Source organism: Physeter macrocephalus, unplaced genomic scaffold (assembly GCF_002837175.3).
Source record: "Physeter macrocephalus isolate SW-GA unplaced genomic scaffold, ASM283717v5 random_13, whole genome shotgun sequence".
In the NCBI taxonomy this organism is placed as follows: Eukaryota; Metazoa; Chordata; class Mammalia; order Artiodactyla; family Physeteridae; genus Physeter; species Physeter macrocephalus.
In genome coordinates, this window is record NW_021145299.1 from 170,770 (window position 1) to 194,162 (window position 23,393).

At 53.1% G+C, this 23,393-nt stretch overlaps 2 protein-coding genes and 1 long non-coding RNA gene across 9 annotated transcripts in view; 2 read left to right on the forward strand and 1 right to left on the reverse strand.

Annotated features, from left to right (window-relative positions):
• The first annotated feature begins 1,139 nt into the window (after positions 1-1,139).
• TEAD2 (TEA domain transcription factor 2) lies at positions 1,140-17,583 on the forward strand. 5 transcript variants are annotated; one of them, XM_055082101.1, is made up of 12 exons: positions 1,140-1,475; positions 1,871-1,935; positions 2,403-2,465; positions 3,281-3,340; positions 3,996-4,103; positions 4,199-4,257; positions 9,587-9,651; positions 10,701-10,849; positions 13,442-13,615; positions 15,266-15,388; positions 16,091-16,243; positions 16,785-17,476. In XM_055082101.1, the coding sequence occupies exons 1-12, from the start codon at positions 1,244-1,246 to the stop codon at positions 16,896-16,898; spliced, it is 1,365 nt and encodes a 454-aa protein (XP_054938076.1). In that variant the 5' UTR covers positions 1,140-1,243; the 3' UTR covers positions 16,899-17,476. The 5 variants fall into 5 exon arrangements, with proteins under 5 accessions (XP_054938076.1, XP_054938075.1, XP_007112470.2 ...); XM_055082100.1 differs by having other exon boundaries at positions 1,142-1,475; positions 15,266-15,427; positions 16,785-17,583; XM_007112408.4 differs by lacking the exon at positions 3,281-3,340 and having other exon boundaries at positions 1,143-1,475; positions 15,266-15,427; positions 16,785-17,582.
• Positions 17,580-23,084, reverse strand: CD37 (CD37 molecule). Of its 2 annotated transcripts, XM_028483249.2 has the most exons (10): positions 23,022-23,084; positions 22,697-22,771; positions 22,518-22,590; positions 21,231-21,355; positions 21,034-21,108; positions 20,379-20,483; positions 19,473-19,709; positions 19,045-19,128; positions 17,896-17,963; positions 17,580-17,794 (listed from the first exon to the last, which is right to left on the reverse strand). In XM_028483249.2, the coding sequence occupies exons 1-10, from the start codon at positions 23,082-23,084 to the stop codon at positions 17,617-17,619; spliced, it is 1,083 nt and encodes a 360-aa protein (XP_028339050.1). In that variant the 3' UTR covers positions 17,580-17,616. The 2 variants fall into 2 exon arrangements, with proteins under 2 accessions (XP_028339050.1, XP_007112471.1); XM_007112409.4 differs by having other exon boundaries at positions 17,580-17,963.
• The window catches only part of LOC112067214 (uncharacterized), a 32,277-nt gene continuing 27,978 nt past the window's right edge, over positions 19,095-23,393 (forward strand). For both annotated transcript variants that reach the window (XR_008616485.1, XR_008616484.1), the window contains exon 1: positions 19,095-19,154. This is a non-coding gene — a long non-coding RNA (uncharacterized lncRNA). The remainder of the gene's footprint in view (positions 19,155-23,393) is intronic.

Genomic DNA, 23,393 nt, shown 5'->3' on the forward strand with positions numbered 1-23,393 from the left:
GGGGCGGGGTGGGGGGGGGGGGAGGAAGGGGAGGGAAGGGGCGGGGCCGGGGGCCAGAGAGGAGGCGCCCTCGCTGGCCAGTCCCTCCCCTGATGGGGGTTGTGGGAAACTGGGGGAGGGGACGCCTGGGCCCTTTGTTCTGACTCTCCTGATGGCAGGGCGTCCCTGTCCCCCAGTCTGTGGTTCTGTAGGTCTTTCCTGGTCTTGGCTTGAGTTTGTGCCCTGAGTCTCTGTCCCCTTCCCTCTGGGTCTCTGTCCCCCGACACTGGGTCTCTGTTCCCTCTCTCTGGGACTGTCCTTCTCTCTCTCTAAGTCTCTGTCCCCCTCTCTCTGGATCTCCCCTCAGCCTTACTAGGGCCTGTGCCCCTCCTTCTTTTCTAGCAGCTGCTGCTCACGTCCTGGCACCTGTTCTCGGGGTGGGACTGAGAAGATCTCACCCATGTCCCCCTTCCCTGCAGCTAGGCTCTGACTCCTGTCTTCTTTAAACCAGTAATCCACACCCAAATTTTCAGCCCTCCTGGACCCTAGTCATTACTCTGGGGTCTTCAAGACTTCATCACAATCCAGGCTCCCCTGAGAACACAGAGGAGAACGCTCTCACCCTAAGCTTCCCCAGAAATCCAGCCCCTTTCTCCTCCAGGACCCAGGAGTCCAGGCCCCCAGTCTCCTGCTTCCCTCAGATCCAGGAGTTCGGCCTCCAGCCCCCTCCTTTCTCAGACCCAGGGGTCCAGATCCCCGAACCTCTTCTCCCTCAGATCTAAGGGTCTGGGTGCCCCCAGCCTCCTCTCTCAGACCCAGCAGTCCGGACTTCTAGCCCACCCTGCTCTGAGGTCCCTCTGGGTGGGTCAGGGGAACGTTGCTGAACTCTGTGTTCCTCCAGGCCCAGATGGGGGAACCCCGGGCTGGGGCCCCCCTGGACGATGGCAGCGGCTGGACAGGAAGTGAGGAAGGAAGCGAGGAGGGCACTGGCGGCAGTGAGGGGGCGGGGGGAGACGGGGGCCCTGACGCAGAGGGTGTCTGGAGTCCAGACATCGAGCAGAGCTTCCAGGAGGCCCTGGCCATCTACCCACCCTGTGGCCGGCGGAAAATCATCCAAACCTCTTCTCCCTCAGATCTAAGGGTCTGGGTGCCCCCGGCCTCCTCTCTCAGACCCAGCAGTCCGGACTTCTAGCCCACCCTGCTCTGAGGTCCCTCTGGGTGGGTCAGGGGAACGTTGCTGAACTCTGTGTTCCTCCAGGCCCAGATGGGGGAACCCCGGGCTGGGGCCCCCCTGGACGATGGCAGCGGCTGGACAGGAAGTGAGGAAGGAAGCGAGGAGGGCACTGGCGGCAGTGAGGGGGCGGGGGGAGACGGGGGCCCAGACGCAGAGGGTGTCTGGAGTCCAGACATCGAGCAGAGCTTCCAGGAGGCCCTGGCCATCTACCCACCCTGTGGCCGGCGGAAAATCATCCTGTCCGATGAAGGCAAGATGTATGGTGAGTCCAGCCCGCTCTTTTGCCTTAGCCCCCACTGGTTAATAAAAATATTAAGCAACACTGATGGAGCTCTAAGCACAGTTCACATAAAAGCACACTGTATCCTCAGATTGACTCAGGTAGGAGTTAGCATCACCATTTGCACAAAAGAGGAAAACCAAGGCCGAGCCAGGCTAAATGATTTGCCTGAGGCCACAAAGAACCAGTATGTGGAGGAACTGGGATTTGAACCCAGGCAGCCTGGCTCCAAAGCCTGCAGTCATAACTCCTCTCCCTTATAGCCCCTGGCTTGCTGTGGACCTCTGGGAAATGTTGCTTCTCTCTCCTTCCCTGGTGTCCTCTCTGTTGGGAAGTTCTGCTGAAGGTCTAACTCTGTTCCATCTTTGACTTTTCAGGTCGGAATGAACTGATTGCCCGCTACATCAAGCTGAGAACAGGGAAGACTCGAACTCGCAAACAGGTCTCAGGACGGCCTTGTGGGCTTCTGTTTGGAGTGGGCTTGTCTTGTCAGGGTCAGTCTGCCAGCAGATTCACATTAGAGGAGAGGCTTGTTCATGTGTTTTGGTCTTTCCTTTCGGCCCCTTTGTTAGTACACTCTAACTGTGCCTATTTTGGTGTAGTTCTCTTAGCAGGTGCATGAGAACTAGAGAGTAAGACAGACCGGAAGAGCCAAAGAGAAAAGGATGGGGACGAGAAATAAGACCTGGATTTGCTGGGTCTCGGGATGAGCAGTAGTGTTAGTGAGAAAAGAATAGCCTTTATGGACACATCTGTGTTCTTACGCTCCAAGACAGCTGGCACTTTCTATGTATTTATCATCTTTCGTGTTTCAGCGGCTCCATGGGGCACCTGGAGGGAGGGAAGGGGTACGGGAAGCAAGGGGTGAGTGGCTGTGGCCTGAATCTGCTTCTTTGTCACTCCCTTCAGGTCTCTAGTCATATCCAGGTTTTGGCCCGAAGGAAATCGAGGGAAATCCAGTCCAAGCTCAAGGTAGAGGTCAAAGGACCGTGGCAGACACCCTGAGAGGGAGGCAGAGACCTTGAGAGGGGGGATAGAGACCCAGAGAGAGGGGGACAGGGACCCAGAGAGAGGGGGACAGAGACCTGGGTGGAGGGGATAGAGACCCAGAGAGAGAGGGCAACAGAGGTCCAGAGAAAGAGGGAGAGACCCAGGGTTGGGGACAGAGACCCGGAGATGGGGACAGAGTCACACAGAGAGGTAGACAGATGGGGGGAGCAGAGACCAAGGTGGGGGTTAGTGGCCCAGCAAGGGGGTGAATAGAGACCCTGGGTAGGAAGAGTGTCATAGAGAGAGGGGACCGAGAAAGTCACAGAGACCCGGAGATGGGGACAGAGTCACACAGAGAGGTAGACAGATGGGGGGAGCAGAGACCAAGGTGGGGGTTAGTGGCCCAGCAAGGGGGTGAATAGAGACCCTGGGTAGGAAGAGTGTCATAGAGAGAGGGGGACCGAGATTTAGCTTAGGACAGGCAAGAAGGATGGGGCGTTGGGCCTGTCCTCTGACTAATGCTGTCCTCACCCTCCCTCTCCTCTTCTCCCCCCTCCCCTCCCCTCCCCTCACTGCCTTCTCCCTCTTATGCTGTGAGGATCTCCTCTTTGTCTCCTTCTGGTTCATCTTTCCATGTTGCTTGCCTGCATTTTCTGTGCCCAGAGATCTTCATTTCCTTTTGGAGATGTTCATATCCCTTTTCTTTTTTGCATCCTCTGGATTTCCTGTTCCCTCTTGGCCTGAGACCTTCATTTTCTACTCCTCTGAGTATGGGGTCTTTTCTGCCTCTTCCTTAGGACTTGGGGACCACTACTTCCTGTTCTTTTTGTGCCCAGAAGCCTCCCCAACCTTTTTCTGTAAGTCTGAAAACCTTCACTCCCAGTCTTTCATCTTTTCTGGACCTCACTGTGCCCCTCTGTCTTGTCTGGGCTGGGAAACCTTCACCGTCTCTTCTCTCTGGGTCTAAAAGTCTCATTTCCTGTTGCCTGTGTGTTTGGAAACCTCCACTTCCGGCTCTTTCTGAACCTAGAAACCCTCATTGCTGTCTTTTATTCTGGGCATGGGAACCCCTTTCCTTCTCTAGCCCTGGCTTTTTCTCTACTTTCTGTTCTGTGTTCACCCCTTGCTCCCCCTTTCCTTCCATCGCTCAGCTCAGGGTGGCTGGACTCTAGGGGTTGGGAGGGCAGGAAGGTGGAGTGGGGCAGTCCAGGCCTCATGTCCTAAGTCGTGTTTTCTTTCTTCCTTCTGCACCCTCCCCCACCCCCATGGGCAGGCCCTGAATGTGGTAAGTCCTCTCGGCCCATCCTCTCACCCTCTCCCTTTCCCAGACATTCCTGAGGAGGCCAGGAGGGGCAGGGGGCTGTAGTGAGAGGGATTTGGACCCTCACCCAACCCTTTGCCTTGGCTCCCCAACTCTGCATCTCCGCGGGCTTGCCCTGCCATGTCATTGTCCCACCCTTTCTGTGTCAACTGAGACTTGCCACTAACATGGACCTCCAACTTCTCCTCCAGGACCAGGTTTCCAAGGACAAGGCTTTCCAGACAATGGCCACCATGTCCTCAGCCCAGCTCATCTCAGCACCTTCCCTGCAGGCCAAACTTGGTCCTGCCGGTCCTCAGGTGGCCTGGGATGGGGATTGTGGGGTTCAGGGCTGCAGCGGTGGGGTTGCAGCTTCAACAGGAAATTGATTGAGCCCCCTTCTGTGTCTCTTCAGGCCCCAGAGCTTTTCCAGTTTTGGTCGGGGGGCTCTGGGCCCCCCTGGAATGTTCCAGAGTAAGTACTTCCTATTCTGGCTCAGCGCCTGCTCCCCCTCCCCCCACCTCCAGTCCTTTCTCACCCCATCTTCCAGCTCCCAACTCTCTTGTGAACATAGATTCTGGAGTCAGGCTATCTGCATTTGAATCCCAGGGAGGAGGCTGGGGCAGTAGTCCGGAGAAGAGGACTAGGTCTGAGCTGGGACAGTGAGGAGGGGATGGGGAAGAGAGGAGAAGGAGAGATGGGGCTGGGGCCTGATGGACTGAGAAGGAGGGACCAGGCAAGGAGAGTGCTTGGGGTCTGGCTGGTGACTGGGGTTGGTGGGACCATCCAGAAATGTGCAACCTGGGGGAGGAGTGGGTTTGAGGAGGAAATAAGCTCAGCATGGGATTGATGTGATGAATGTGAGGGGCCTGTAGGATGCCCATGGGGCAATGACCTCCCAGTGAGATTGTCTGGGCCCCAGAGGCTCATGGGACATGCTTGTTCTCATCCCATAGAGGTGGTTCTTGGGCCTGAGGGTAGAGCAGGGCTCTTTATCTTCTCTCAGAGTCGGAAAGAAGAAAATAGGCCCCTTTTCAGCTCTGAGAGAGCCCTGAGGGTGACAGGATATGTTTTAAGCCTAGAAGATAGAAAGGGCCCCAGAGGCTCATGGGAAATGGAGTTTTCAGCCCATGGAGGTGGCAGTGGATCCAGGCTGGGAGAGAAAAAAGTTTGCTGGGGAGGTGCTGCTGGATGGGGACACAGGAAAGGGTCAGGACAAGTCCCTGGGGGCTGAAGGAACTACAGGTTTGCAGGGGAGAGGGTTGGGCTGGAAGGAGGGGTGGTTCAACAAGCATCACACTGGGCATCGGGGTCCCACCTTTTATGGAGCTGATAGTCAAATGGGGGCAACGAATGTTAATTAAATCATCACCTAAATAAACACAAAATTGAAGTGTGTGCCGTGGTGTGGAGAATCAAAACAGGTTCTTGGGTGATGGAGAGAGTTCTGGGGGTTTTTCTGAGGAGGTAACACTGAAGGCCAAGTAGGACTTAGCAAGGTATATAACGGGGTTGGGAATATTTTAGGTAGAGAAAACAGCATGTGCCAAGGCCCTGAGGTGTGAAAGTTTGGGGAGTTTCAGAAACCGAGAGAAGTATTAAGCCATTGGCTGGTCAGTCAGATGTTTATTGAGCACCTACCAAGTGCCTGGTACTCTTTTTGTATTGGGGACCCAGCATTGAACAAATTAGAATTCCTGCTTTGGTGGAGCTTATGTACTTGGAGAGGGGAGGAGACAGACAATAAACATATAGATAAATAAATAAGCATTAATAAGAAAAGAATAAATGTGGGAAATAAAGCAGGGTATGTATCCTCCATTTAGACAGGGGTCATGAGAGGCCTCTCTGAGGAGGTGGCATTTGAGCAGTGGCCCTAATGGGTATGAGGGTAGGGTATTGGGGTTTAGATTTCAGAACTGGGATGGCAAGTACTAGGTTATGGTTTCTGCGGGTTCAGGTCTAAATGTCCATGGAGTTTGTGTCTTTCTGATCCTGATCTTTTGACACTTGGCCTCTGCCTGCCCTCTGACATTTCAGTCTCCTCACCACTATCTCCTGGGCTACCCATAGGTTATTGGCTTCTAGAGCCTTGTTGTCGGATACTTCAGTCTCTAGCCACACGTGGTTATTGAAATTTAAGTTAATTAAAACTAAATAAGAATTCACTTCCTTGGGAATTCCCTGGCGGTAGAGTGGTTAGGACTCGGCGCTTTCACTGCTGTGGACCGGGTTCAACCCCTGGTTGGGAAGATCCCGCAAGGCACTCAGCGTGGCCAAAAAAAAGAAGTCAGTTCCTCAAATACCCTAGCCACATTCATACTCAGTAGTCACAGGTCATGTGCTCAGTAGCTACATGTGGCCAGTGGCTACTGTGTTGGATGGCACAGATACAGAACATTTCCATCATCACAGAAACTTCTATTGGACAGCCCTGCTTTATTTTATTTTATTTTTTAAACATTTATTTTATTGAAGTACAGTTGATTTACAATGTGTTAATTTCCGCTGTACAGCAAAGTGATTCAGTTATATATAAATACATTCTTTTTCATATTCTTTCCGTCATGGTTTATCACAGGATATTGAATATAGTTCCCTGAGCTATACAGTAGGACCTTGTTTATCCATCCTATATATAATAGTTTGCATCTGCTAATCCCAAACTCCCAGTCCATCCCTCCCCCACCTCTCCCCTTGGCAACCGCAAGTCTGTTCTCTATGTCTGTGAGTCTGTTTCTGTTTCGTAGACATGTTCATTTGTGTCGTATTTTAGATTGCACACATAAGTGATAACATACGGTATTTGTCTTTCTCTTTCTGACTTCACTTAATCTCTAGGTCCATCCATGTTGCTGCAAATGGCATTATTTCATTCTTTTTCATGGCTGAGTTGTATTCCACTGTGTACCTGTACCACATCTTCTTTATCCGTTCATCTGTTGATGGATGCTTAGGTTGCTTCTGTGTTTGGCTGTTGGGAATTGGACAACACTGCTTTAGATTCTGTTGTGCTTCACCCCCACCCTGAACTTTTGCCTGATGTCCCACTGGTCATTTTCTCCCTACCCTCTTTTTTTTTTTTTTGTATTTTTTTTTTTTTAAACATCTTTGTTGGCGTATAATTGCTTTACAATCTCCCTACCTTCTTGGGCCCTGGGCCCCAGAGGCTCATGGGACATGCTTGTTCTCATCCCATAGAGGTGGTTCTTGGGCCTGAGGGTAGAGCAGGGCTCTTTATCTTCTCTCAGAGTCGGAAAGAAGAAAATAGGCCCCTTTTCAGCTCTGAGAGAGCCCTGAGGGTGACAGGATATGTTTTAAGCCTAGAAGATAGAAAGGGCCCCAGAGGCTCATGGGAAATGGAGTTTTCAGCCCATGGAGGTGGCAGTGGATCCAGGCTGGGAGAGAAAAAAGTTTGCTGGGGAGGTGCTGCTGGATGGGGACACAGGAAAGGGTCAGGACAAGTCCCTGGGGGCTGAAGGAACTACAGGTTTGCAGGGGAGAGGGTTGGGCTGGAAGGAGGGGTGGTTCAACAAGCATCACACTGGGCATCGGGGTCCCACCTTTTATGGAGCTGATAGTCAAATGGGGGCAACGAATGTTAATTAAATCATCACCTAAATAAACACAAAATTGAAGTGTGTGCCGTGGTGTGGAGAATCAAAACAGGTTCTTGGGTGATGGAGAGAGTTCTGGGGGTTTTTCTGAGGAGGTAACACTGAAGGCCAAGTAGGACTTAGCAAGGTATATAACGGGGTTGGGAATATTTTAGGTAGAGAAAACAGCATGTGCCAAGGCCCTGAGGTGTGAAAGTTTGGGGAGTTTCAGAAACCGAGAGAAGTATTAAGCCATTGGCTGGTCAGTCAGATGTTTATTGAGCACCTACCAAGTGCCTGGTACTCTTTTTGTATTGGGGACCCAGCATTGAACAAATTAGAATTCCTGCTTTGGTGGAGCTTATGTACTTGGAGAGGGGAGGAGACAGACAATAAACATATAGATAAATAAATAAGCATTAATAAGAAAAGAATAAATGTGGGAAATAAAGCAGGGTATGTATCCTCCATTTAGACAGGGGTCATGAGAGGCCTCTCTGAGGAGGTGGCATTTGAGCAGTGGCCCTAATGGGTATGAGGGTAGGGTATTGGGGTTTAGATTTCAGAACTGGGATGGCAAGTACTAGGTTATGGTTTCTGCGGGTTCAGGTCTAAATGTCCATGGAGTTTGTGTCTTTCTGATCCTGATCTTTTGACACTTGGCCTCTGCCTGCCCTCTGACATTTCAGTCTCCTCACCACTATCTCCTGGGCTACCCATAGGTTATTGGCTTCTAGAGCCTTGTTGTCGGATACTTCAGTCTCTAGCCACACGTGGTTATTGAAATTTAAGTTAATTAAAACTAAATAAGAATTCACTTCCTTGGGAATTCCCTGGCGGTAGAGTGGTTAGGACTCGGCGCTTTCACTGCTGTGGACCGGGTTCAACCCCTGGTTGGGAAGATCCCGCAAGGCACTCAGCGTGGCCAAAAAAAAGAAGTCAGTTCCTCAAATACCCTAGCCACATTCATACTCAGTAGTCACAGGTCATGTGCTCAGTAGCTACATGTGGCCAGTGGCTACTGTGTTGGATGGCACAGATACAGAACATTTCCATCATCACAGAAACTTCTATTGGACAGCCCTGCTTTATTTTATTTTATTTTTTAAACATTTATTTTATTGAAGTACAGTTGATTTACAATGTGTTAATTTCCGCTGTACAGCAAAGTGATTCAGTTATATATAAATACATTCTTTTTCATATTCTTTCCGTCATGGTTTATCACAGGATATTGAATATAGTTCCCTGAGCTATACAGTAGGACCTTGTTTATCCATCCTATATATAATAGTTTGCATCTGCTAATCCCAAACTCCCAGTCCATCCCTCCCCCACCTCTCCCCTTGGCAACCGCAAGTCTGTTCTCTATGTCTGTGAGTCTGTTTCTGTTTCGTAGACATGTTCATTTGTGTCGTATTTTAGATTGCACACATAAGTGATAACATACGGTATTTGTCTTTCTCTTTCTGACTTACTTCACTTAATCTCTAGGTCCATCCATGTTGCTGCAAATGGCATTATTTCATTCTTTTTCATGGCTGAGTTGTATTCCACTGTGTACCTGTACCACATCTTCTTTATCCGTTCATCTGTTGATGGATGCTTAGGTTGCTTCTGTGTTTGGCTGTTGGGAATTGGACAACACTGCTTTAGATTCTGTTGTGCTTCACCCCCACCCTGAACTTTTGCCTGATGTCCCACTGGTCATTTTCTCCCTACCCTCTTTTTTTTTTTTTTGTATTTTTTTTTTTTAAACATCTTTGTTGGAGTATAATTGCTTTACAATCTCCCTACCCTCTTGAGCCTTCAGCCTCCTCTTTCTCCAAGTTTCCTATTTGTTCTGTTTTCTCCCCACCTCTTGAGGCCCCATTTTTGTTCTCTTTCTGCCATTTTGTGAGAGGCACCAAAATATCCTCAAGACCACAGGCTTTGTGGTTGGGACTGATCTGGGTTTGAGCCCAGGCTCCGCCATGCCAGCTGTGTGACTTTGGGTGGGTCAGTTGACCCCTGTTTGTCTCAGTTTCCTCCTATGCAAAATGAGAACAGTAATCACACCTACCTCATATAGGCTGTGAGGCTTCAATGAAATGGTGCCCATAATGTGCTTGCACAGGGTCTGGCTTGTCATGGCCCCTCAGTAAATGTTAGCTGGTACGATTAGCATCTTTCCTTCTTACTGACCCCCAGTTTCCTTTCTCCCTCAGTGTGAAGCCATTCTCACAGACACCGTTCTCCTTGTCACTGACTCCTCCATCTACTGACCTCCCAGGTAAGAGCCTGTTCTCCACCCTCTCTTGTTTTCCCCTCTCTCTTCTCAGCCCTGACTGCCTTTCCTTCAACCTTCCATTGATCAGGGGATACATTCTTACTGAGATCCAGCTCTCAGGCAGGGCCTGTGGGGGTATGGAAAGATGAGTCACAGAATTTATAGTGGTTAAGAGCCTGGCCTCTGTAGCCAGATCTACTGGGTTTATGGTCTGTCACTTGCTAACCTAAAGGACATCAGGGACATTGATATATTAATCAAGATTCTTTAGCTGCACGTGACAGAAACCCAAATCAAGCTAGATGACCAAAAAGAAAAAGGGGGAATTTATTGGTTCAGGTGACTGTTATTTCAGGAGTTATGGCTTCAGGCATGGCTGGATCCAGGGGCTCAAATGGTAGCATCAGGACTTGCTTGGGTCTGCTTTCCTCTGTGGTGGCTTCATTCCCAGGCAGGCTCTGCCCACCTGGTAGCAAAGATGGCTTCCAGAAGTCCATGCTGATGTGGTCCTAAGAACTCACATTGGTGAAAGAGAGCTCTCAGGTTCCACAGATTCATCAATTGGGAATGCTTTTGGCTGCAAGTTACAGAATATCCAAATTAACAGTGCCTTAAATAGTAAAGGCTTTAATGATTCCACATAACAAAAAAATCTGGAGGTGGGCTGCTCCTGTGCTGGTTCAGCAGCTCAGCAATACCAGGACTGGCCTCTCTATAGGTCTCTTGGCCTCTGTTTTATTATCCCAAGATGGCTGTTGTGACTCCAGGCATCACATCCCAAGCAGGACTTGGCCAGAGCCAAAAGCTTTCTCCTCCCAAAGTTCTGTCTTTTTCATTCAGGAAGAAACTCCTTCCCAGAAGCCCCCCAGCAGATTTCCCCTAACGTCTCATTGGCCAGGACTGTGTCACATGGCCACCTCTAGCTGCAAGGGAGGCTGGGAAAGTGAGTATTTAGCTTTTTCAGCTTCTAAGTGGAGGCAGGCAAGAGAGAACAGTGCTTGATATATTCAGTAAATGTTAGCAATTATTATTGTTTGTTCTTCTCTCTCTAGGGTACGAGCCCCCCCAAGCCCTCTCACCTCCTGCTTTGCCCCCACCTGCCCCATCACCCCCAGCCTGGCAGGCTCGGGCTCTGGGCACTGCTCGGTTGCAGCTGGTGGAGTTCTCAGCCTTTGTGGAACCTCCGGATGCAGCTGACTCTGTGAGTGAAATTTTGGGATAGTCACAGGGGGGTTTTGGAATGAAGGGGGTTATAGGAAGGGAAAGCATAAAGCAGGGGTTCTCAAATTTTAGCATGTGTCAGAATAACATGGAGAGCTTGTTAAAACACAGATTGCTAGGCCCACCCTTGGAATTTCTGATTCAGTTGGTCTGGTGTAGGATCTGAGAATTTGCATTTCTAACAAGCTCGCAGGTGATATTGATGCTGCTGGTCCGGGGACCACACTTTGAGAACTACTAGAATAAAGGAAGTGGAAGGTCATGGGGTCTGGATTGGAAAGGCCAGAGAAATCATCCAGGACATCGTTCATTCATTCAGTAAACATTTTTGAGTGCCTACTGTGTGCCAGGCTTTGGGGTGGATACTGAGAGCCTGGAGAAGAAAATCTGTTTCTAGGTGCCAGCTTTCCTGGCCTAGGATGGAGAGAGATGCCATATTAGTCAGAGTGGACTGACTGTTAGAAGAAATAACTCCCAACCCTCAGGGACTGAACAACATAGAAGTTTCTCACTCATTAACATTTCAGTGTGGCTGGTCGGTAGGAGCCTTCCACACAGTGATTTGGGGAATCCAGGCTTCTTCCATTTTGCGGCTCTGCCATTTTCTAGGGCTTCAGAAGATGCTGCTGGATGCTCTGCATCTGGCTGGCAGATGGTGGAAGGCAGAGAGTCAAGACTTATGCAGGTTTTATGAATCTGGCTTGGAAGCGGCAACTATCAGGCCTGCTCACATCCCATTGGCCAGAACATAGTCATGTGGTCACACCTAACTGCAAAGGAGCCTGGGAAATGTAGTTTAGCTGTGTGAAAAGGAACTGGGATTTGTGAACACAGCAGTCTCTGCCATAGTGACCTAAACGCCAGTTGCTGTATATCGTGGTCCTGGTAAAACCCAAGTCAGATGAGGTTAAAACCCTCCCATCTCACTTGGAACAAAAGCTAAAGTCCTTTCAGTTGCCTACAGAGCTCTGGTTGATCTGACCCTCATTCCTGTTCTGATCTTACCTCCTGCCCTCTCACCCTTGTTTACTCTGCTCTGCCACACTGACCTCCATGCCCTTTCTCAAACATGCCAGGCCCACTCTTGGTTCAGGGCCGTTGCATCTGGATGTCCTTTCCCCAGATATCCCCATTCTCTCCCTCCATTCATTCAGGCCTTTGCTTGTCTTCTCAGATTGGCTTTCCCAAGTCACTTTATGGAAAATGACAGTCTTGCCCGCATTACTATGCTTTATTTTTTCATAGCATATGTCACTCTCTGAAGGTTATATTATCCATGGAATGATTTTTAAAAATTTCTGTCTCTGCTGGTAGCTCCATGAGGTAAGGGACTTTGCCCTTGTAGCCCTGGGACCCAGAATAGTGCCTGCACACAGTAGGTCTCTCGACAGATGTCTGTTGAATAGCAATATGTGCTGGGATAGGGGAAGCTCACATTTCTGTGGGTGTACAGAGGAGTAATTATACCTGGGGAGTGAGTGAAGACTTCCCTGAGATGAATTTGCCATGTGCAGAACTGGATGTTTCAGACACAGAGAGAGAAACAGCATGAAGTTTTCAGGGAAACAAATAACTGAATATGGTGGGAGCTGGTGAGGCTGCAGATAGGTGGGTAGGTGCTGGTTCTGGAGCAGCTGGCATTGCCAAGCTGAGTGAGGGACCCAGACTTTGTTTAGAGGGTAATTGGGAACCACCGAAAAGGTAGGGTATAGAAGATGCCATCTGATTGCGATCAAGGGAGGCTTTCAGGAAGAGGCAGATTTGGATGGACTTGGGCCTGGAAAGACAGAAGGAGGATTTTTTTTTTTTTTTTTTTTTTGTGGTACGCGGGCCTCTCACTGCTGCGGCCTCTCCCGTTGCGGAGCACAGGCTCTGGACGCGCAGGCTCAGCGGCCATGGCTCACGGGCCCAGCCGCTCCGCGGCATGTGGGATCCTCCCAGACCGGGGCGCGAACCCGGTTCCCCTGCATCGGCAGGTGGACGCGCAACCACTGCACCACCAGGGAAGCCAGAAGGAGGATTTGTATTGGATGAGAAGGAGGAGAATATTTTCAGGGTATGGACAGAAGTGATAAGAATAAGAACAGATAGGAAGTCCTGATGTGGGCTCTGTGGATTTCCACCCATCCATCCATCCATGAACACCTATTCAATACAGGGCCAGGTTGAGGGGGGGTGGGCTTTGTCCTAGGGGTACTGGGGAGCCATGGGAGGATTATGAGCAGGGGAGGGCCAGGGTTAGCTCTGTAGCATGTCAGTGAAGAACTGAAGAGGAGATTGGAGGCTGGGAGGCCAGGGAGAAGGCTGGGGTGAGGGTGGGAGAGGACAGGGCTGTGGGGATGGAGAGCAGGGGACAGGGCAGAGAATTGGACAGTAAGGACAGGGCTTGGGGACTGAGATACTGTGGGAGTAAAGGGGCAGCAGGGAGTGGGGACAGTGCCTGAGAGCTGGGCCCAGTGGAACAGCAAGCAGGAGCTGTGGCGATGGTGACGGGGTGTGGGACGGGCTTGGGCAGTGAGGGCTGGGGGTCCAGCCCCTCTCCCACTCCTCACCCGTGGCTGTCCCTCCTCAGTACCAGAGACACCTGTTTGTACACATCAGCCAGCACTGCCCCAGCCCCGGAGCACCCCCCCTCGAGAGTGTGGACGTCCGGCAGATCTATGACAAATTCCCTGAGAAGAAGGGTGGTCTGCGGGAGCTGTATGATCGTGGGCCCCCCCACGCCTTCTTCCTGGTCAAGTTCTGGGTGAGTTCCGCCACCAAAACCAAAAGTGCTCACAAGTCACGTAGCCTCCTAGCTAAGGCCACTGGCTCTAACGGAGAGTCTCAGGACTTACCAGGTCAGCCTGGGCCTTACCAGTCCTCATGGCTCAGAGTGTCAGGCCCCTCAGCAGCAAGGAACGCCAAGGAGTTTTGGATGGGACCGGTGCAGGTGTGGAGACCTCCAGCCTCCCCAGGTCCCACTAGACTTAGCCACACCCAGTCACGCAACTGATACGGCCCTGGGGATTCGCTTGTGACATTTCAGACTTCCCTGTGTCCCACCTGACCACACCAAACCTTGTTGCTAAGGAATGGCTCCTTCCCCTTAGCGAATGAATCCTGGAGTGTTTGGTCTCTAAAGAGGGGACGAGGCTTTACTGGGTTTCACCAGACCCTGTTGCTAAGAATGTCTGGCCTTGAGGAAGGGACTGAAGGAGATGGAGAGTGGCTTTGTAAAGTCCTGTATTTATTTAGCAATCATTTATTGAGCACTTAATGTATATAAGCCCTAAGCCAGGTATGTCATTGTGAATAAGAGGGTTTCTTAGGCTTATTTGGTGTGGTGTCCAGTACAATGACTGATGCTAAAGGGGTTCAATCAATATTGTGACTGTTTAGGTGGTGCTAACTCTTGTGGTAACCAGGGCTGTGGAGGGATCTACGTAGTCTCCGAGAAGGAAAGCCCGTAGCTTCCATGGTTATGAAGCATTCTGGGATGTGATGTGTAGGCCTGAGATAGCTCTGAGGATGTGCTGCTGAAGTTTTAGGCATTGTTAGGGCTTAAGACAGGCCTCACAAGGTCCCAGGTCTGGAGAGCAACCCTTCAGAAGCCCAGTATGCGAAGGACTGCAGGGGAGTGGCCGGGAAGGCCTTCTGTTTTCTTTGGCTTCACAAGGCCCTGTTGCCAGGGTGATGGATGGAGTCAGGCCTCTGAGGAGAGGACTAAACCACCCTGGAGAACGACCTGACCAAGTTAGCAACTACAGTTAGGAAAAGGAAAAGATGTGCCTCCTGGGAAGGTGACCAAGGAGCTCAGACCAGAGGTGTGATGGGGTCTTAGGCTTCATTAGGCTCCACTTGGCCTAATGGACTGTCTGCCAATTGGCCACTGGGGTCATGAAGGGATCTGACATCTGAGAATTGGCTGAAAGGGCCTGGGAGAGTTTTCTAGAGAGGAGTCAGGCTTCCCCAGACCTCACCATGCCCCGTTGCTAGGGAATAGCCACTTGTCTTAGCAACCAGGGTCAGGAAGGGCCCTGAGGGAGAGCCTCTGGTTGCTAGGGAATAGCTGCCTCCTTAGTAACCAGGCCCTTGGAAGGGGCTGAACTCCTGAGTTGGGGGTTTCAGGAGAAAAAGTTGAATTCCAGGGCCTCTTTGGTGGGGAAGTTACTGAGGAGAGAGGGTCAGGACCGTGGGGGACCCAGACATCTTTAACACTGATGGAAGGAACGGTGGGTCTTCTCCAGAAACCGGCCCATGGAGAGGTGGGGACTTTAAATGTTGAGGAAGAGAGATGGGCAACTGCAGGGCAATGGGTGACACCAGGCCATGGAGCAGAGTTCCCACTTTAGAAGAGTCCCCACTGTTTATAAGGGACACCCACTCCAACTCACCTGTGCCTCCCCATCCCCAGGCGGACCTGAACTGGGGCCCGAGTGGCGAGGAGGTGGGGGCCGGCGGTAGCAGTGGTGGCTTCTATGGAGTGAGCAGCCAGTACGAGAGCCTGGAGCACATGACCCTCACCTGTTCCTCCAAGGTCTGCTCCTTTGGCAAGCAGGTGGTGGAGAAGGTGGAGGTGAGGCTGGAAGGGTGGAGCTCTGGGCGGGTGAGCGCCCAGCCACCTGCCACTTTGGGGGTGCAGACTAAATGGACTGGGAGCCACGACAGCTCAGGCCTTTGGGGGTCTGCATGGTGGGTGGGGGGTGTCCTAACCTCTTTAATGCACGGGCTTAGAGCTAATCCGGAGTTCCAAAGTGATGTGTAGGGGTCACTTTGAGGGTTTAAAGATACTGTGTGGTACAGAGATTTACAGTCACTAAGATTCAAAAGGTTCTTGTGGATTTGGAGGAGTCCGCAGGGCAAGGAGGTGCAAGGGTCACACTTAGGGGCTGCGGAGGGCTTGAGGGGGTTCTCAAGTACAGAGCTCAGATAGACTGGAGATCTCATGGAGGGTCTTCGGAGGGTTTGAGGGTATCTGAGGGCCTGGAGGGTTTTGAGGGTTCAGAGCACAGCTTTGAGGGGCTGGAGGGGTCCCTAGTTCCAGGCCCAGTGATCCTGAGCTGGGTACCCAAGGGTTCGGGGTCCCATCTTTGATCACCGTGGATGGGGCAACGGAGGGAAGATGGCAGTGGGAAGTGGCTGCGGCATCTGAGAGGTGGCGTGGAGTGCGGTTCAATTCCTGGGGTGACCCCTGTGTCTCTGAGTCACTGTCCTCTCCGCTCCCTGTCCCCTGGTTCAGACGGAGCGTGCCCAGCTGGAGGACGGGAGGTTCGTGTACCGCCTGCTGCGCTCACCCATGTGTGAGTACCTGGTGAATTTTCTGCACAAGCTGCGGCAGCTGCCCGAGCGCTATATGATGAACAGCGTCCTGGAGAACTTCACCATCCTCCAGGTGATGCGCTGGTGCTGGGCCTGAGCCGGGACCCTGATATGGAGGGGAGTGCCTGCAACAGACCCTCAGCCTAGGGACCCTTTACCTGGGAAACTGACACAGTGGGGACCTCACACTTGACCCTTAGCTTAGGGGACCCGTTTACCCAGGGAACTGTTATGGTGAGGATTCCACAGCATTCTCATACAGGGGAAATTGACCTGGAGGACACCCCACAGTGGATCTTCAGCCTAGGGGACCCCCTTCACAGGGAAGCTAACCTTAGCCCCGGGAACATGATATGGTAGAATCTCCTTTAAGCTTGGGAAGTATGATGCGGTGGGGACCCCCTTGACCCTGTCATGTGATATAGCATCTGATGTGAGGCCCCTCCCTACTGACCCCGAGACCTAGAACCTGGCATGTTGGCATCCCATCTACCTGGGGGAACATGACATGGTGGGGATCCCTTTCTTGGGTATCCCATGATTCCTCGGGGAGGGCACAGTGTTCCCTGCCCTCCGTTCCAAGCATAAACCCCTTCTCCTGGCCTCCTTGGCAGGTGGTGACAAACAGAGACACCCAGGAACTGCTGCTCTGCACCGCTTATGTCTTCGAGGTCTCCACCAGTGAGCGGGGGGCCCAGCACCACATTTACCGCCTGGTCAGGGACTGAAGGGGGACCCCAGAAGCGGCTCACCCCCGGAATAGCCTCCTCCCAGGAAGGACCTCCAGCTTTCCTCACGCTTCTTACTTGGGCGGGGTGGGTGGGCTGCTCCCTCTTAGGACCTTAAAAGCTCGGTGGTGAGTTGAATGGGCTGGGACTGAGAGCAAAGGATGGATCCCGATCTTGGGACCTCACAGGGGTGTCTGAAAGGACAGATCACTCCGGAGCATTTGACACTGGGGACAGGAGTGAGACAACCCCTGGGACAGCACTGGTTTCTGTCTCTGACAGGCATACCTCCCCCTTCTCTGTTTTGGATGTTTTGGAGGGCCCCAGTTACACATTGGCTTGTCCCTCTCTGTTTTTCAGCACCCCCCCTTCTTCCCAATCTGCCTCTCCTTACCAGCCCCATCCCGGGACCCTGATATTGAATTTTGAAGGTTAACCCTTTCTGTGCAGGAGTAGAGCCAGGTGGGCCCTGGAAATATTTTTTTTTTTTTTAATATAACAAGAGATATTTATAAGTGGGTGTTAGGGTCGTGACTTTTTCTCAGCTGGGCAAGCAGTGGGGTGAGGCTTTTAAATCTCATGTCCTCTTCTAAATGAGCCGTGGGGCTAGACTGTGTTGCCTCCTTCTCCTCCCCTCCCCCCAAAGTGTGTTGGTTTGTGTTTTGACAGAGGATAAAGCTATTTTACCAAAACGAAGGGGATTTATTTGGCGTTTGGGCTAAAAAAAAAATCTAGTGGGAGGTGGTAGGCCGACAGATGAGGCAAAGAAATGAGGTGTCTCTAGGGGCAGGAAGCTGGTGGCTGGAAACCCCAGGTCCCACGGGAGAGGTGACAACAGCGGGTCAGGCAGACATCTGGGTCCCCGAGGGGAATGAGGGCTCAATGGCTGGGACCAGCTGGGGATTAAACAAATATTTACAGGCGACAGGGAACTAAATGCCCCGGGCACTTGAGGGGGGCGGGGCGGGGCTTCGGGAAGGGCGGGGCCTAGCGGTACCGAGCGAGCCGATCGTAGACGTGGTCCAGGTTTCTGCACAGGAATATGGAGAGCGTCATGAAGCTGAGCTATAGAGAAAGGAGACGCGGTCAGTGAGGTCGAGGGGGTGCCGGGGAGAGTTGGGGGTCCCCAGGGAAAAAACCTAGGGGGTGGGGCCAGGGGAAGAAAATCAGGGCCCGCGAGCTGGGCGGGGCTGCGTCACGGGAGGTGTGGAGAAGGGAGTAGGTAGGAGATGGGCGGGACTAGAGGGAGAACTGGGCCGGGTTGTTAAAGACTCAGTCAGGGACGGGAGTTTGGAGAATATGGCGGAATTAAGGGTAAAAGAGCTAGAGGTCATTGGATAGGACACCAAAGATACGGGCGAGCCGGGGAGGGGTGGGAGCAGAGTTGAAGCAGGAAGGAATAGGGTGGGGTAGGGGAAATCCAGCTGCGTCTAGCATAGGTCTAGAGTCTGAGAAGCCGCGTGATCCGGAGAAAGCCCAAAGTCCTTTATTCCGGAGGCTCATCTATCTCGCCCTCCATCTCGGCCTCTAATTCCATCTCGGCCTCCATCTCTGCGCCTGCACTCCCGGTCTCAGGTTGTTCCTCGTCTTGATCCCAAAGCGGCCAGGGCCCCAGAGCCATGGGCAGTTTACCCTGCGGGGCCTTGTCCCCCCAGGTAGGTCAAGCACCCGCCATGCCGCAGCCAACCCACAGACTGCCGCTACGCCCGCTGCTGCTTAGCACACCATAGCGCCCGCCGCTGCCATCGGTGCTCGGGCCGGGCCCGGGGTTCGAACAGTAGGCATCCGGCACCTGCGGCTGGCGTTCCCGGCGGAGCATGCTACGTGGTAGTAGCAGGCTCAGCCCCGCCACACTCACCTGAGGGGAAAGGGGAGGGATATTGCGGCCAATAGCAGGAGGCTGATATGCCAAGGAGGACCAATGGGAGCCTCGTGAGGAAGGGCGGGAACGCCTGCTCCCTCCGCGTAACCAATCAGAGCTCACAGAGGTTAGGTCTCCCCTCCCTCGTCCCAGGTGGAGCCTCAGGAGGGCCTGGATTGGCTGACGCTGTATCACGCAGGCGCCTTTCCCAGAGAGAATGGTTGGACGCGCAATTTGGGGCGGGGCCATCTAGACCAATCGCGAGTGGGGGCGGGACCAGATTACCTCAAGTAGACCCACGCCGAGACAAATGCCCACTATGGAGATGAGGTTGTTGTGCAACCACTTCTGGAGGCTCCGTGCGCAGCCCTGGGGATATAAGGGAGAGGTTACAGGTAGGGTTCTTTTGGGGATTCGCTCTCAAGCCCGGGCCCACTGTTCTCCGCCCAGCCCTAACCCTTCTTTCAGGTACCGCCCCCCTTCCCTAGTTACCAGGGTTCTCTAGTCTCTCCGCTTCGGCCGGTCCAAGCCTTCCCCCTCCCCAGGCATCAGCGTTCCAGATCCTGCCCTTTCGCCTAGGCCTTTTCCTTAGGCCCCGCCCTTCAAAAGACCCCGCCCCACAAAGGAGCTCTGCCCCTCTTGTAGTACCTCCCTTTCTCGTAGCTCCACCCTGTCAGGCCCCTCCTATGTCCTGCGCTCTAAATCCTCCCCACCTCGCGGAAGATGTAGCTGTTCGCGGGGACCAAGCAAATGTCTGCATTGTGTCGGGGCCGCGCCAGTGGTCCGAGCCGGCTGAACTGAGGGAAGGAGATCTTATCGAAGATTGCGGAGTCGTTGGTCGCCGATGAGTTATAGCAGGAGCAGGGCACGCGGTGCCCTCTCGACTCGTTGCTCCTCAGGCTGGGGATACGGAACCAGTCCTGAGGAGAGTTCCAGCCGCAGCAGCGCAGCTAGGAGAGGGACAAGAGTCAGAGGAACAGGGGCTGGAGGGATGCAAGATGCTTTGTGGGATCAGGGGACTGGGTGATGAGTATGAGGTCATACTGGGGAGTAGAGGGCTAAGTGGTGGGTGCAGGGTGGGGGACTGTGAGCTGGGCTGGGGTCATGGCAGGGCCAGGAGACATTAGGGGGAACATGAGATTGGGAGAGACAAGTCACGGGGGTAGGGGTCATGGGGATGAGGGGAGGAGCTGCAGAATCGTGCTGTGGACTGAAGAGTGGCTAGGCAGTGCAATTCAGCCTCAGGGAGGGGACAAATGGATGGGAGGGCGGGGTCATGTGAGTGACCAGGGAATGGATCTCACTTGGGCCGGGTCCCTTGGGAACCAGAGTCACTACTGGGCAGGGAGTGGGGTCACGCTAGGGCCTTGGGGCTGAGGGCGGAGTCTTGTCGAGGCAGGTGGCGGCGGAGCCACTGCAGGAGCTGGGAGCTGGGAGCTGGGGGACTGGGCCATGTCGCCACGGCTGGAGGTGGAGTAGGAGAGTAGGGTTACATTAGGGTCCTAGAGCTGGGGGCTCGGGTCGCGTCGGGGCCAAGTCTCTTCCAGGCAGTGGGCGGAGCCACGTCAGAGCCCCACAGCTAGAGGGAGGGATCCTGGTGGGTGGGGGGCCTCACGCACCTGAAACTGCACGTAGTCCCAGCTCTCCTCCGCAGCCGTCTCCTCCGGGTGGGCGCGGTAGGTTTGGATCGTCTTCAGCACGACGTCCTCCACTTTCCGCTCCAGCTGGCAGGCCGAGAGTGAGGATGAACCACCACCTGCCTCCCCACCGCCATCTGCCCCAACCCACTCCAGCCACTCCGTGGCTGTCTCAGCCTCAGGTAGTCCCTGAGCATCTTCAGGTCGGCCTCGGTTTTTTGCTGAATGGCTAGCTATGTCTCTGTCCCTCAAAATCTCTCTCTCTCTGCCTGTTTCTATCGTCTGTCTTTCCGTTTCTCCACTATCTCCCATGATCTCATTCGGTTTCTGTCTCTTTCTCGGAGCCTTCTGTTTCTCCGAGGTTTGTTTGTTTGTTTGTTTTCCTGTTTCCCTTTGGATTTCTGTCTCTCTTCCTTTATCCGTGTCGGTGAGTCTTTCTCTGGCCCTCCCTGTCTCTAGCTCCTTCTCTGTGTCTCTCTGCCAGTCTCTGCATCCGTCTCTGTCTTTCCGTGTCTCTGTTTCTTTCTGTCTTCTCTCTGTTATTTCTCTTTATCTATGTCAGCCCCTGTCTGCCTTTGTTTCCGTCTCTTTCCACCACCCACTAGCTGGGGTTGCGGGGAGGAGAAGGGGAACTCACCTGGACCTTCTGAGTGGAGATGAGGATTCCCAGGGTGATCTGTGTGGCAAACAGGAGCAGCAGTGTCCCAAAATACTGGGGAGGGGCAGAGTGGAGAGGTCAGGCTGAATCCCTCCGCAGGATGACGGAGCTGCCAGGGCTCTATTTGAGGGCAAGATGTGAATGAGCCTAGGGATGGAGGGGGGAGGGGCACTCACCAGGCCCAGGAGGCAGCGGAACTCCTTCAGGGCCCCCACACAGCCCAGGAGGGCAAGGCCCATGGTGAGGATTCCTGAGATGGCCAGGGCCTTGGACCAGATCTGCAAGGGCATGAAGGACAAGCCTGGGGGAGGTGAGAGGCAGTGACGTTTGGCTCCATGTGCACAGCTCCAGGCAGCCCCATTCCATACCCACACACCATCCAAGTGGGGAACAGTAACCTGTGGGACCTCTTCCTGGGCTCCTGGCATCCTTTTCTCTGGGTCTCTGTCCCTGTCCCACCCTGAATCTCTCTATCCCTTTCCTTCTGGGATTCTCTCCACGTCTCTCTGTGGGTCTCTGTCCCGCTCTTTCTTTGGATCTCTGTTCCCTTCTTTCTAGATCTCTGTCCCTCTTTCTTCCCAGTCTCTGTCTTTTCCTCTTGTTCTCAGTCTCTCTTTCCTCCGTCAGCTCCTACCCACCCCCAATAGTTTCAGCCCCATCACTTGTTCTGTGACATTGGATCAGCCATCTAAACCTCCCTGAGACCTAGGGAATAATGCTATCTATTTCCTAGAGTTTTGGTTTGTTTGGTTTTTTTTTTTGCGGTGCGGGCCTCTCACTGTTGCGGCCTCTCCCGTTGCGGAGCACAGGCTCCCGACGCGCAGGCTCAGCGGCCACGGCTCACGGGCCCAGCCGCTCCGCGGCACGTGGGATCCTCCCGGACCGGGGCACGAACCCGTGTCCCCTGCATCGGCAGGCGGACTCTCAACCACTGCGCCACCAGGGAAGCCCCCTAGAGTTGTTTTGAGGAACACATGGGAGGCATGTGTTCTACACATGTAGAGGCATGTCCTCTACACAGGGCAAACATTTATTATATATGAGCCATTAGGATTTTGACTATTACCCCATTGTTATTTTCCTACAATTATTATTAGTGTTGATCTGTTCTTCTACTTCCTTGCTGTGTGACATCCAGGAAGTGACTTCCCCTCTCTGAGCCTCAAGAGAGGGAAGATTTATGGGAGAATCTGATGAGCCTCTGCCCAAGATCTGACACCTAGGAAGTGTCTGAGAAATGGCCATTATTATTACTGGTATGCACAACTCATTTGCCAGAGGAAGAAGCTGAGGCTCGGAGAGTTATGGCAGTAGCAAGTGGTGAAGCAGAGCCTGAGATCAGAACAGGCAGTTGGGCACCATGGGCTTCCCTGGGATGAGGGAGACCACAGGAGGTCCTTGGAGGGGAGCCCAGTTCATGCCTGCTCCAGGAAGGCCCACCCGGACTGCCCCAGCTCCCTTACCCACAAAGGACATGAAGCTGGTCTTGTCGATGAGTATCCAGATGCCGAAGCAGAAAATAAGGCTGCCTAGGACCTGGGGAGAGGAGAGGAGAGCATGGCCGGTGGGCAAAGGGGGATTTGAGATTGGGCAGCTGCGGCAGGGGCTGGGGCCTGGGCTGGGGAGCCGGGAGGCAACTCACGAAGAAGAAGAGGTTGAAAACGAAGAGGAGGTACTTGATGAGGCTGAGGCAGCTGTCCTGGGCTGACATCTTCTCCTAGAGGTGTGAGAGAACAGTGGGAGGGACAGGACAGAAGGGGTGGTGGCAGTAGGGGGACGCAGGCAGAAAGAAAGACCGTGAGAGAGAGATAGAGAGAGGCCGAGAGAGAAGAGAAAGGAAGAACTCAGAGAAAGAGGAAGTTCCAGGGGCAGAGCCCCACCCCCTCCCTTTACATGCGAGGTGACTTTATGCTGTGTCTCTGTCCCCGTCTCCCTCACCTGCCCCACTGGGATGCATACACCAGTACCTGAGGGGCCTTGGAATTGGTGGGCACCAAGGACACACCAGGCAGTTCTTCCCAGGTCTCCATGGCTCAGGCTGGGGGACGCACAGGGAATCCTGATCTACTTGCACCCACCTACTCTGGGCACCAGGTCCCCAGGCCAGCCCTGGACAGCAGCCGACCTCACAGACACTCTGACCTCACTGCCTGCAAAGCTCTGCCATCTCTGCATTCATCTCTGTCCCCGCTTCTCAGCCCTCCCAGTCTCTAGTCCTCCTCTCTCTCGGTCTCTGTTCTTTTCTCTCTGGATCTTTTTCCTCTCTTTACCTGTGGGTCTCTGTCCCCTTCCCCCCGCCAGGTCTCTATCCTCTCCCTCTCTGGTTTCTGGCCCCTTAT